Raw genomic sequence first — 12268 nt, forward strand, 5'->3', positions numbered from 1 at the left:
TGGTCCTTGGGCTGGTCCCCCCGTGCAGGAGGGCAGGTGCCAGACTGGGCAGCCCATGCGATGCTCCCAGGTGTTGATCCTCCTCATCCTGGCTTTTACGGTGGCTGGAGGGAAGCCCATGAGGGGCGAAGGCTCTGGGGTGTGAAATCCCCCCCACGGGGGGATGCATCTGCCCCAGCCCGGTTGCGCAGGGCCCCCCGAGCACCCTCGGCTGCCGGCTCCTGGGGGTGCAGGGGAAGCGGCGCTGCCATCCCTGGGTGTTGCCCTTGACAAGCAGGGCAGCCATGCCGCGCCATGCCGGATCACCCCTGTTCCCTTCAGCTCCCCGCATCCCTTGGCACAAACGATAAAAATAAACCTCACCCGGCCGCCTTTGCGAGCTGCCGGGGCCTGGCTGGCGCCCAAGCTGCATCCGCAGGACGCAGGTGCAGAGGGCCCCGACCTTGGGGAGGTGCATCGGGGTGGCGGGAGAGCTCATGAATGAACGCGGGGCGGGTGCAGGCATGGGTGCGTGCGGGTGCGTGCGGGCGCGCGCACCCCCTCGTGCCCGCGGGTGTGGATGTGGATGTGGAGCAGGGAGCCAGCCTTGTTGTTATTCTGATCACAGCGGCTCTGATTCACAGACTTGGATCATGAATATAAGTGAAGACTTTGACGTCAGAGTTGAGATTTATCAGCAGATCCAATGGGGCAGGAATATTAAGTGCAAGTCGATGCCAGCTATCTGCCAACGTTATTAGCAATGCTCGCCGAGGAATGAGGCTTAACACCAAGGACTGGAAGGACTGGGAAGGAAAAAAATAAAAACACGGGGGGAAGCAAGCTGATCCTCGAGCATTAAAGCCAGGTAAAACAACAAGCCCCGGTGGTGGCGGCTGCCCCCCGGGCTGGGCTGCATGCAGGAAGGGGCGATGCTGGCAGCGGGCTGCGGGCAGAGCCCCCCTCCCCTCCTCCGACCTTCACACCTGCCCGGCCCGGGGAGGGGGGGGCAGGATTTACCCTGCCAGGGGGACCGCGCCGAGCAGGGCAGCATCTTGCAGCTGTTGTCAGCTGGCTGGGAGCATCTTGCACCAGTCTCCTCCAAAGGCGGGGAAGGGAGGGAGGCAGGAGAAAGTTAACGCAGGCTGTCCCTCGCCGCTGCCCCCCCCTCGCACCCGCGGCTCCGCATACATGCGGGCTGGCCTATTAATAGTATTTATTTTTACTCACTGCGCGCAAAAAAGAAAGGGCTGCGGGGGGTGCGGGGCGGGTGGTGCGGGGCCTTTGCGCTATAAATAGGCGGCAAAAGGTACCCGCGCCCCGGGGGAGGGAGGGGGACGGGTGCGCAGCCCTGCGGCTCCTGCGCGGGGCAGAGCGCATGGGGGCTGCGGCCGGCGGCGGGGCGCGGAGCCGTGCCCGGCCTCAGCCCGGCGGGAGCGGCGGGAGCCGGCGGCCGGGGCGCCCCCGGCGCGGGGTGCGTGCGGTGGGGGGTGCGGCGGACCCCGGCCCGGGGTGGGGGGGGCACCTCCCGGGGAAGCTGCAGTGGGGCAGGGGGAGGCGGCCGGGGATGCGGCGGGCGGGGGCGGCCCGGTGCGGGGCTGCTGCGGGGGGTCCCGGGGCTCCGGGCGGGGTGGGTGGCTCCGGAGCGCGGTGCGGGGCTCCGGGGGGCTGCCCGGGCTCGGGGCGGGGGTCGGTGCAGGGATCCCCGGGCTCAGTGCGGGGCTCGGTGCGGGGATCCAGCGGGGCTCCGTGCCGCGCTCCCCGGGCTCGGTGCGGGGCTCGGTGCGGGGGTCCCCGGGCCCGGGGCGGGGCTCGGGGCGGAGGTCCTGGGGTTCGGTGCGGGGCTCCCCTGCCTCGTTGCGGAGCTCGGCGCCTGTCCCCGCCGTCCGGTGCCCGTGTCCGCCGGCGGCGCCCCTGACCGCGTCCCTCTGCCTCTCTCCCCAGCGATGCTGCACGGCCCCGCCGCCATGGGGGAGCCGTGGCAGCCGCAGCCGCAGCAGCAGCAGCGGCTCCCGGGGCTCGGCAACGGCTCGGAGCCCAGCGCCTGGCCCTCGGCGGCGGGCGGCCCGGGCACGGCGGCGCCGGGCGGCGGCGGCGGGGCCGGGGGGACCGTCAGCCCCTGGGACATCGCGCTGTGCGCCACGGGGACGGCGGTGGCGGGGGAGAACGCGCTGGTGCTGGCCGTGCTGTTCTACACGCCGAGCCTGCGGGCACCCATGTTCCTGCTGATCGGCAGCCTGGCCCTGGCCGACCTGCTGGCGGGGCTGGGGCTGGTGGCCAACTTCGCCGTGCGGTACCTGCTGCGGCCGCCCAGCGAGGCTGCGGAGCTGGGGGCGGCGGGGCTGCTGCTGGCCGCCTTCTCCGCCTCCGTCTGCAGCCTGCTGGCCATCACCGTGGACCGCTACCTGTCGCTGTACAACGCGCTCACCTACCACAGCGAGCGCACGCTGGGCTTTACCTGCGCCATGGTGCTGCTGATGTGGCTGCTGTGCCTGGGCGTGGGGCTGCTGCCCCTCCTGGGCTGGAACTGCCTGCGGGACCAGAGCGCCTGCAGCATCCTGCGGCCCGTCACCAAGGACAACGCGGCGGTGCTGGCCGTCACCTTCCTGCTCCTCTTCGCCCTCATGATGCAGCTCTACCTGCAGATCTGCAAGATCGCCTTCCGGCACGCCCAGCAGATCGCCGTGCAGCACCAGTTCATCGCCACGGCGCAGGCCACCTCCACCCGCAAAGGGCTCTCCACCCTCTCGCTCATCCTCGGCACCTTCGCCCTGTGCTGGATCCCCTTCGCCATCTACTCGCTGGTGGCCGATTCCAGCTACCCCGTGGTCTACACCTACTCCCTGGCGCTGCCCGCCACCTGCAACTCCCTCATCAACCCCATCATCTACGCCTTCAGAAACCCAGACATCCAGAAGTCGCTCTGGCTGGCCTGCTGCGGGTGCATCCCTTCCACGCTCTCCTCCAGACCAAGGACATCCAGCGACGTGTGAGGACTGAGCACGGAGCGAGAGGCGCTCCCTTGCTCTCCTCCTCCTCCTCCTTTTCCCCTCTGTTATCGTTTCCTACCGGGAGGAACACCCCGGGCCAGCACATCTCGTTCCATGAAAAGATGGCCAAAAAGAGAAAAAAGGAAAAGGGAAAAAGAAGGGGGAAAGAAAGAGAGAGAGTAGAATGATAATGGTTTCCTTTTAGAAATGTTATTTTCTTACACATTTTATTTTTTATTTAAAAACACAAAACACCAAAAAAAAAAAAAAAAAAAAAAAAGAAAAGAAAAAAGAAAGGATCCTCGTACGATGGCGTTTGTCTCCTCTCGGGGTAAGGAGCCAGGGGAGCAGAGGGCTTGCCAGCCCTGGCCAGGTGGCTTCCACCTCTCCGGGACATGTCCCATGAGTGGCAGCCACTGGGAGCCACAGGAACCAGGGTGGAAGGGTATTGGTTTTCCCCCTGGCGGGGCTGGTCCCCACATGTGGGGTTGTTGTGCGGGGTGCCCATCCTCCTAAAATCAGGTCTTGCAATGCTATGCAATAATTTGGGATGGGGGGAGGGGGAGGGGGGGGCAGAGAGCTTTGGCTCGGCAGGTGGGCAGGGGAGCGCAGGGATCCTGGGGGTGGTGGGGTGGAGGGGACCTTGGGGGACACACACAATGTCTCTCTGTTTCTATGTCATCTGTGAAGCACTTTGAGAACCTGTGGGGTGAAAGGCGCGCTTTAGGGGGTGGCTGCTGTTTTGGGCTGTTGCAGGGATGGGGTACCTGGGGAATCCATTCCCCCCCCCCCAAAAAAAACCCCAAACCAACAAACCAAGGTGACTGTGGGTGGGATGAGGGTTCATGGTGTGCAGGGGGTGACAGCAGCTGGGGCGCCTGCACCCCAAGGCTCTGGGGAGCTGAGGAAGGGCTCCCCTGCCTGGTGTGGGGCCCTGGGGTGATGCACTCCCCCAGCTGCGCTCACTTCCACACTGATTGTTTACATGGGGTGGGATTTTCATCCAAAGACGGGTCTGGGCTTGCTGGGGTCCCCAATGGGAAGCCACTGGAATCACACATGTTATTCTGGATGCTGCCAGTTTTACTTGCTTCATTAGAGAAGCTACGGTACCCTCACATTCCTCTACTGTATCATGTGCTTTGTGGTGTTAGTGAGACCATGATGAAGTGTCCTTTATCTTGTGCTTTCTTTTGGCCGAGAAGTGGAATAGTGCATTCACTTAAAAAGCAAGCAAGAAACCAAGCAACCTTCAGAAAGGTGGCAGGGCTTGGGGGTGAAACATCTTGGGTGGCTTTGGGCAGAGGTGGTGGATGCTCTTCTGGGACCCGGCATGGGAACAGCTCAGTGGTTGCACCAGGATCCCCCCTGCCAGCTGAGCCTGGTGTCCCAAACATGCTGCTCTCCTTTAGAAAGATGCTGTGGTCTCCAGCATCCAAAATGCCACTTTTCAAAGCAGGAGCCAGGTTCTGCCGCACTGTGGGCAAAACCGATGAAGGTTCCTGTCACCACAATCCGACGGCACCTCCGCCGCCAGACCACAGCGTGTGTACACCGTAGTTCCGTGGAAAACAGAAATGTTCTTGCTTTGTGAGGCTGTAGTGGTTACAAAGCCACTTTATGGCTGGATACAGACACAAGTGTTTTCTCTCTGGATCCATGCAATGAATTTCTCGCTCCTCAGAGCTAAGTGCACATGAGAAAGCTATGACTGTCCAAAGTGTGCCTGGGGCTTGGATTTAATGTCTACCTTTGAAAGGTGGCCAGTCTCTCTTTTTTTAAAAAAAAAATTCCTTTCTCTTTTGGATACCTTGGGCAATGGGCAGTAGGCACAATGTCAAATCAGCGTCATTGTCAAATTGATTGTCAAATCAAATATTTAAACGTAAATATATAAGAGAGAGAGTAATATATATAAAAAACTTTTCTCTGCTCATTGTAGTACTTCTGGCTTCTGTAAGCACAGCCAAGTCCCTGCAGTTCCTTAATGTGAAAACTCCAGACAGGTTTAGTTCAAACCATTTTTGAAACATTGTGAACATTGTGAAATGTTTTTATACAACCGTGTCAAGAAGACAGTATTTGTTTCTCTGGGCAGCTCATTTTGTATCTTTAAATGAAATGTAGTATTAACTTACCAGCTCTAGAGAAACCTTGACAGAAAAAAAGTTGCATTTTCTTGGCTTTCCAGTCAATTCCCTATTGCTGAAGATTTTGATTTTAGCAATGTTCTTTTTGGAGTTTAATTGTATCCTTGAAATTTGTCTCAGTTGGAGGGACCCACTGATGAGCTTTGACAAAGGCATACAAGAGCCAGTGGAAAATAATTTTCCCCTGGCCCTCCACAGTAGTAGGAAAAAGATTTGGGATGTGAGGAGCTAAAGCGGAGGATACAGTCCCTGCCGGACAGCTGGGCTGGAGAGGAGGTGGAGATGTCCTCGCTGAAATGCCTGGGGCTCACCCAAGCACATTTACAGCAGCTGTGGAAGGAGAACTGCTGCCTGAATTCTGCTCCTTGCACCAAGGAGACTTTTATTCTGCTGCACTAATCCAACTCGCAGTCAGTACCAAGATGTGGCACAAGTATATTGTGTCCTTAGATTTAGTAAATAAATTAAATGCATTTTCTAGGTGTTTTTTCCTTTGCTGTTTTTCCTCTCCTTTTTTATCAGTGGAAAGAGGGGAAACCAAGGAGAAGTGAGAAAGGAGATAAACAGGTATAAGTTCACCTGCCAGGCATTGTGTTGTGGAAATCTCTGACCATTTAACCACACCTTTGCTTTGGTTTTGGTTTTTAGTTTGGTTTTTTCATCAAGAAAATCTTTTACTGGAAAAAGTCTTGAGTGACAATGTTGGACATCAGTGAAGATGTAGGATGTTGGATGTTGGAGCCTCCTGATGCTGGACATCAGGTGAGCTAACTTAAAACCTTAAAATACTTACCAAGTCGGTAATGCTGTGTGCGGGGTGGGAATGCCCTGGGGTTTGGCGTCCTTCAGAGCCGGCTTTGGGATGTGTCTAGTACGGAATACGGGGCCTGGCTTTGGATGAGGTTGTGTTGCCATAAACAAGGAGCAGCTCCCGTGAACGTAATGGTATCACATGTGGATGGGGCACCAATGACAAGAGGAGCACTGGAAAACAGAAAGGGTTTTCCCAGCACAGTGAATCCTCTGTGGATTCACTGTGGATCCCAAACAGCTGCAAACATGGTGGAAAGAGCCAAGCAGCCCTCGTCTAGCTCCTGGGCATCACGAAAAAGACAAAGAGCAACCAGAGTACAACCCATTGCTCTCCATTTTCTGGCGTTGAATGTATTCATAAGCCTCCTCCGGCTGGGGTTCTGAAGTCACAAGTCATTAGAAAAGTAGAGGTCTACAAAAGCCATTGCTTTAATTATTGTGCTTTTCAGATGGGCTACAAGGGGACAGTGGTAGTTCTGCGAAGCACAAGGTCTTTAGCTGGTGGAAATTTACATGTGTCCTTTGATTTCCACCAAGCCTCTGTGGCCATGCCAGGTGGGAACCGGACCTGCTTGGAGAGGGCTGGTTAGCTTTTAGTTGGGAAGACCTCTGTGTCCTCACCCTGGCGAACAGCCCGGATCTTGCCATTGTTCCTTCAAAGACTGAGCTTTGAAAATAGCTTTTGATAAAAATGTGAAAGGCCAGCGCCTGGTCCTGCTTACACTTGTGTCACTACTGGAACCTACAGGAGCTGGTCTAGCTCTACAACAGCAGAAACAGGCAGAAAATTGGTGCTGAGCAATTGTATGAGGTATCTAACCAGCCCCAAGCCTATGGCAGAGACCAGCATAGCCAGAGAAATGAATCTGCTGCTTTTTTGGTTGATTTACTTACAGGTTTCTGCTTGCCTTTGGCTTTTCTACCATGAGTTGGTGGCGAGCAGAATATAGATATGAAATATTTTCTGTGTCGGTGGCTGGCTGTTTTGGTCAAGGTGATGAGGGAAGGGCAAAGATGAGGAAGAAAGAGAAAACATTCCTCAAATAGGCTGTGCGAAGGCCAGGGATGCTGTTGGACGGGACATAACCACAGCTGCACGGACGCCCTGAGTTTTGTGGAGATGTGCTGGGGTGGGTGCAAGCTTGTGCATTTACAACAAGCCCTTGTCCCTGTCTCAGCATGGTTCAACTGAGAAATTTTTAAAAAAGGCTAATAAAATGTATAGACCCAGCAACAAAGTTGCCTTTTTTTTTTTTTTCTTTTTTCTTTCTTTTCATTTTGTCCTATTTGGGACTTTGAGCTGTGAAAATGTCTCTTTTCAGCCAACTTAATTTCAGTAACCAGCAGTAAATATCTCAAGGATCAAAGTCCTGATGTGGCAGCCACAATTTGCTCATCTCAAACAAAGAGTTGGAATTGATCTTTGAATAAAAACCCAAGAAACCATTACTGTTCTCAGTAGGTGATGAAGTACCTCTTTCTTGTAGAAGCATCAAATTTGGGGTGGGGAGGCCTTAAAAAGCCATTGATCTTGGTAATCGCTTGTATTGATGTGTACTGACCAGCATCGACAACTCACGTAATTGTTTGCAATTAATTAACAGTTCACTTTAATTGTCAGGAATAATTGTTCGATGCACATTGTAATCCTTGTAACCCCTTTCATTCACACACAACTTTTTCTCTTGGTGAGGCAGTCACGCTGCTGTACAGCTGACAGCTTCACTTGGGCCATTTGTACCTTTTCTGTTAACGATGTCATTGCCTGCTGCAAAATCCCCTGAAAGCCACCCTTCCCACTGTCCCTGCAACCCTGGGAATGCAGCTTTCCCATTCCCATTGGAAAACTCTGCAACACAGAGCATTACAGAAATAAAACGGATTTTTGGTAGGGAAGACCCAAATCAGAACGGGTGGTCCAAAACTCTTTTGTCCCTCACTTTGAGGGATGTGAATAAATTGTCTCCAAATCCAAGGGGAAGAGTTGCCTTCACAAACTCTCCTTGGTGTTGAGTGGAACTGTGTCTAAACCGAGGTTATTCCTTCACAATTTGAGCACGCTGCAGCGGGCAGGGTGCTGGATGTCCGACAGCGCATCCATCAATGGATGCTGAAATCACAAGCACAGGTTATGACCTTATTGCAGGATCTGAGAGTTGGAAAACACCTGGCTTGTCCCTGGAAAAGCTCTTTTCCAGCTGGGTGGTATCTGGCTGAGGATGAGAGGCAGTGATGGTCACTGCTGGCAAAGCCAGCGTCCTTTCGAGGCTGCTGCAGCCTGGCCTCTTGGCTCTGCCTCACCTCTCCTCTGCACCGCGCAGTGACAAGGACTGGGTTCCTTCCTGATGTCCCTCATGTGTAGGTCAGAATCAGGCCCCAGGCAGGATAAACAGCATCCTTGCTAGAGAGCGGATCCTCTAGCTTGGAGGGACGGATGAGTTTCTGGTGGCAAAGCTCAGTGCGAGACAGCCAGGCTGGGTGGCCCGGGGCCAGATCCTGCCCTGTGGCCACCAGTGCAGCACTGAGCCGCCCTCCCGAGCTCTGAGGGGCAGGTCAGCCCGGCCAGGCGTCGGGCAGTGTCTGGCAGAGTCGCCTTCAGCAGCGCAGACGGACAGAGTGGGCAGATCACTGACCTTCCCCATCCTGCCTCCCACCCTCTCCGCTTCCCCAGGAGCAAGGCCATTTCCACAGCCATCAGGACAGCAGCTTATTTTGATGTAAGTGTTTTCATTAGCTTTTTAACTTGACTGGGAAAGTTGATCTCAAAGAAAAATGTACAATTATCATTCAATTATGGTTAAATCAAGTCCCTTCAATGCACTTTAAGAACGAGTGAAAACAAATCAATGCTGTTATTGCACTGTATCTCTATTGTGTATAATATTATACATTCATCTGTAAGAGTAATTTATTTTTATTACTGTAAATAAAACTGTTAAAGTGATTTGTCAAAAGGATATCCAAAAATGGGGGGAGGGGGTGTGAAATTAAAACATTTTAAGATCTGGGCTCCTGCCCCAGGTATGTGCCATACTGTGCGTGTCTGTGTTTTTATTTCAGCTGAAGCAACTCTAGCACAGGTTTCTACTTCCCCTCACCCAGGGTCTGTGTTTCCACCTGGATTGCGATGAGCTGGTCGAGGATAAGAACTGCTCGAAACATTGGTGGTAGGTTGGGAAGGAACAGCTCCTGCTGCTCGGAGCCTCCGAGCACAACGATGGAGCCTTCTCCCTCAGCAAGCCATCCTCTGCCCTCTGATTACTCAAGCGGTCAGGGATTAAATACCCGTGGGAGTGAATTGATCTTTGAAAGCTGGTTTCTCCAAATGAAGTGTTACAGAGATATCACAGCTTTCTGCCGCTTCTTCTGTGCCCTGGCCTCTAATAGAGAAGGGAGCATCACAGGGCTGATAACGCATAGCAAATGAACCCAGAGAGGGCAAGCCGACAAAAAGCTGAAGCCAAATCTACTTTATCCTCTTAAAATCTTTATTTTTTAATTTTTTTTTTAATAAGCACATGCATAAAGTGTCAACAGTTTGGGATTAAGATGACATTTTTTGAACAAATGTAGTTACAAGCGGTGCTTCGGGTCGTTTCGAGTTTCCTCTCTACACTGTACAGAAGAAAGCTCGTGTTGCGACCGACGCAGTCCCTACCTTTCCATCATCGTGTCACGACAGGCAGAACCCACAACACTGGGGAGAAATACACTTGTTCACACGTAGCAACTGGGTACGGTAGATAGATACAAGCAGCAACATCTACTCACCTATTGACTAAGTGCACATGGTTAAAAGACCCCATTAGACAGTGAACATCTCCTTTTTTAATGTCAACTATATAATAATGGAAATCAAGTTACGGCCTGTAACGGGTGACCCTCGGGACAGATGCCCTTCTCCCGTCAGCTGCTTCTATCAAACAGCAAGTCAAAGGAAATATGGGTAATACTTCTGCCAGTATTAACAAATGAGCCTTTTTGGGGCAGCCCCACCGATGCTGAGCACCCCGGGAAGCCAGCCACAAGGTGCCACCAGGCTGGCACCTCCCTGTCCCTGCAGAGCTGGAGCCAACCTCCGTAAGGACCGGCCACAGCCCTGGCTCCAGGCTGTATGCATCATCGGCTGGTGCCAGAAGGGGAGAAAACTGCTTTTAAAATGCTTGGCTCAAGCTGCCTGCTCCCAGATGTTCTGTTTTAGGAGGTCTGGTTGCCCCAGTGCTCCAGGAGGTCTGCCTAGTTTGTATCTGCTGAGTTTGGGTAGTGCAGAGGGGGTTTTGGGGTGTCTGGGGTGCTCCCAGCCCAGCCTGGATTAGCCTTGGTCCCCGGGCTGCCGGGTACAGGGAGCAGGGGATGGTCCTCACCTGCCTTCATTGCCACCCAAAATAATGCTCCATCAGTGCCTGGCCCCAGCCAGAGGTGTTGGTGTCCCACAACAAAGTGGTGACGGGGTTTGTTCCCTCCCTGCAGGCCCACCATGTCCTCTTGGGGACTGTCCCGTGCCAAAGGTGCAACGTTTGCACGTGCACCCGGAGATGTGTGGTTGGCGGAGCAGGTTTTCCTTGAGTTGGCCACCACTGGAGTAAGCTGCTCCCAAAACTACCCCTGCGCAGCTGTGGGGGTAAAAGCCTGTGCACAAGGAAGGAGGAATCCCAGCGGATGCCTCGGGGTCTGGGCAGGTCCAGGTTTCCACCCAGGTGAGGACAAGCTGAGCACCAGAAACGCTTGGAAATGCTCTGCCCTGCCCCAGCTCAGTGAGCCCCCCCACCCCGGGAGCCCCCCGCTCCTCGGCCATGCCACGGGGACCTCCAGAAAAGGCACTTGTGTCAGTAAGGAGCTGCCACACTGCCGTGGCCCCGTGGCTCTCCCAACGGGAACGCTGGCCCCAGCCCCACGCGTGACACAGCCGCAAGCGGAGGAGAGGGAAGCACCAGCAACGCTTCGGCACCAGCCCCAGCTCATGCTGGGGACATCCCATTTCAGATTCCCCCAGGCAAGTCAAGCAGCCCCAAAATGAAGGAAGTCTATTGAGAAGAGGAGCCGTCAGCCCCAAAACGCTCCTGAAAGTGCATTTTGGAGAAAAAGGTTTCTTTTTGATGGGGGTTTTCTTTCTTTTCCCTAATCTGCTCTGATCTGAGTTGAAAGGCACCACAAAGAGAGGCCACATTCGTGGAACACTGGCCAGAACTAAAGGTAGACCTGAAACATCTCAGTAGAAAAATAACTTTAGGGGGTGGGGGTGAAGCTTATAACAGTAAGGATTTTGGAGACCTGGCAGGACGGTGCCGAAGATGCTCTTGCTGCCAGCGGGAAATCAACAGCTCCTCAACAGGCACCACAGTCAGGTCACCAGGCTCAAAGTCCACTTTGATTCCAACGCAAGACTTTTATGGTTGTTTTTTTCATGGCAAGAAGTGACTTTCTGTGGAGTAAGTGTTCCCAGCTGAGGCGTCAGGCACACTCAAGCATGGGTAACAGGTGAAAAATATTGGGATTTGAAAAACCTGAGCTAGGGTGGGAGCTTCAGGTACAAAAGCACCTCCCTACAGTGGCAGGAGATCCATCTCCTTCTTGTGCTGTGGGCTGCTGTGCTGTTTGCTCTGTTCCTAAAACCTGGTTTCTTAGGAACTGAGTTTGGCAAGTGGCTGTGGTGATAACTGCTCTGGTTTTTAGTGGCTTGCTGGGAAGCAACGCTGGGTCTGGCCTTCCCTCAGCATCCGGGGGAAAGAGACTGAACTGATTTTCTTTCTGGAAATGACATGTAAGTTGTCTGCTTGTTAGTTTTGTAATGCATGTTTTTTGTTTGGATCCTTCAGCTGAGCTACCCCAAATCAAGGGGTATCTTTTAAATTGTTCACCTTAAGGTACCAGCATGGTTCACATGCTGCAGTCTGTGGACCGTGAGTGGTCTGGAGGAGCAGACTGCTGGAGCTGCTGCCTTCTAACTATTGAAATGTGGCAGTAACAGCTGCCCATCCTGATCTTCTGTGGTTAGTTCCCATCCTTCCCTCTCAGGTGTTTATTCTGTAGTGCAGCTTATTCTTATTGTATTCAAGGGTCAACACCAAAACCAGCAAATGGGCACCAAAGCTAAGGGAGAACATGAGCAGGCTGCCCTGGCTGATGGGCAATGCTCTGGGGCTGTAACCTGCTGGGGCAGATCCAACGAGTAGTAGTGCTGCTGCAACCCCAGAGGGGATGAGGCAGAACTACAAACACGCCAGGTTTGAAGAGATGTCCTGAGGACACCTCCACCATGCCCTGGCCCAACGCAGGGTCACAGACAGTGCTCCTTTCTGGTGTTTGCCTACCTGCTTCTCAAAGCCCTCCATGGAG

At 54.0% G+C, this 12268-nt stretch overlaps 1 protein-coding gene across 1 annotated transcript; it reads left to right on the forward strand.

Moving 5' to 3' along the window:
• Positions 1-585: 585 nt before the first annotated feature.
• LOC119157394 (G-protein coupled receptor 12-like) lies at positions 586-3181 on the forward strand. The gene is made up of 2 exons (XM_037408294.1): positions 586-847; positions 1924-3181. The coding sequence occupies exon 2, from the start codon at positions 1926-1928 to the stop codon at positions 2970-2972; it is 1047 nt and encodes a 348-aa protein (XP_037264191.1). The 5' UTR covers positions 586-847; positions 1924-1925; the 3' UTR covers positions 2973-3181.
• The last annotated feature ends 9087 nt before the right edge of the window (positions 3182-12268 follow it).

The sequence above is a fragment of the Falco rusticolus genome, chromosome 14, assembly GCF_015220075.1.
Source record: "Falco rusticolus isolate bFalRus1 chromosome 14, bFalRus1.pri, whole genome shotgun sequence".
In the NCBI taxonomy this organism is placed as follows: Eukaryota; Metazoa; Chordata; class Aves; order Falconiformes; family Falconidae; genus Falco; species Falco rusticolus.

Excerpts from the sequence above, each read along its gene's own strand:
- LOC119157394 (XM_037408294.1), top strand. The coding sequence starts at position 1,926 with ATGCTGCACGGCCCCGCCGCCATGGGGGAGCCGTGGCAGCCGCAGCCG.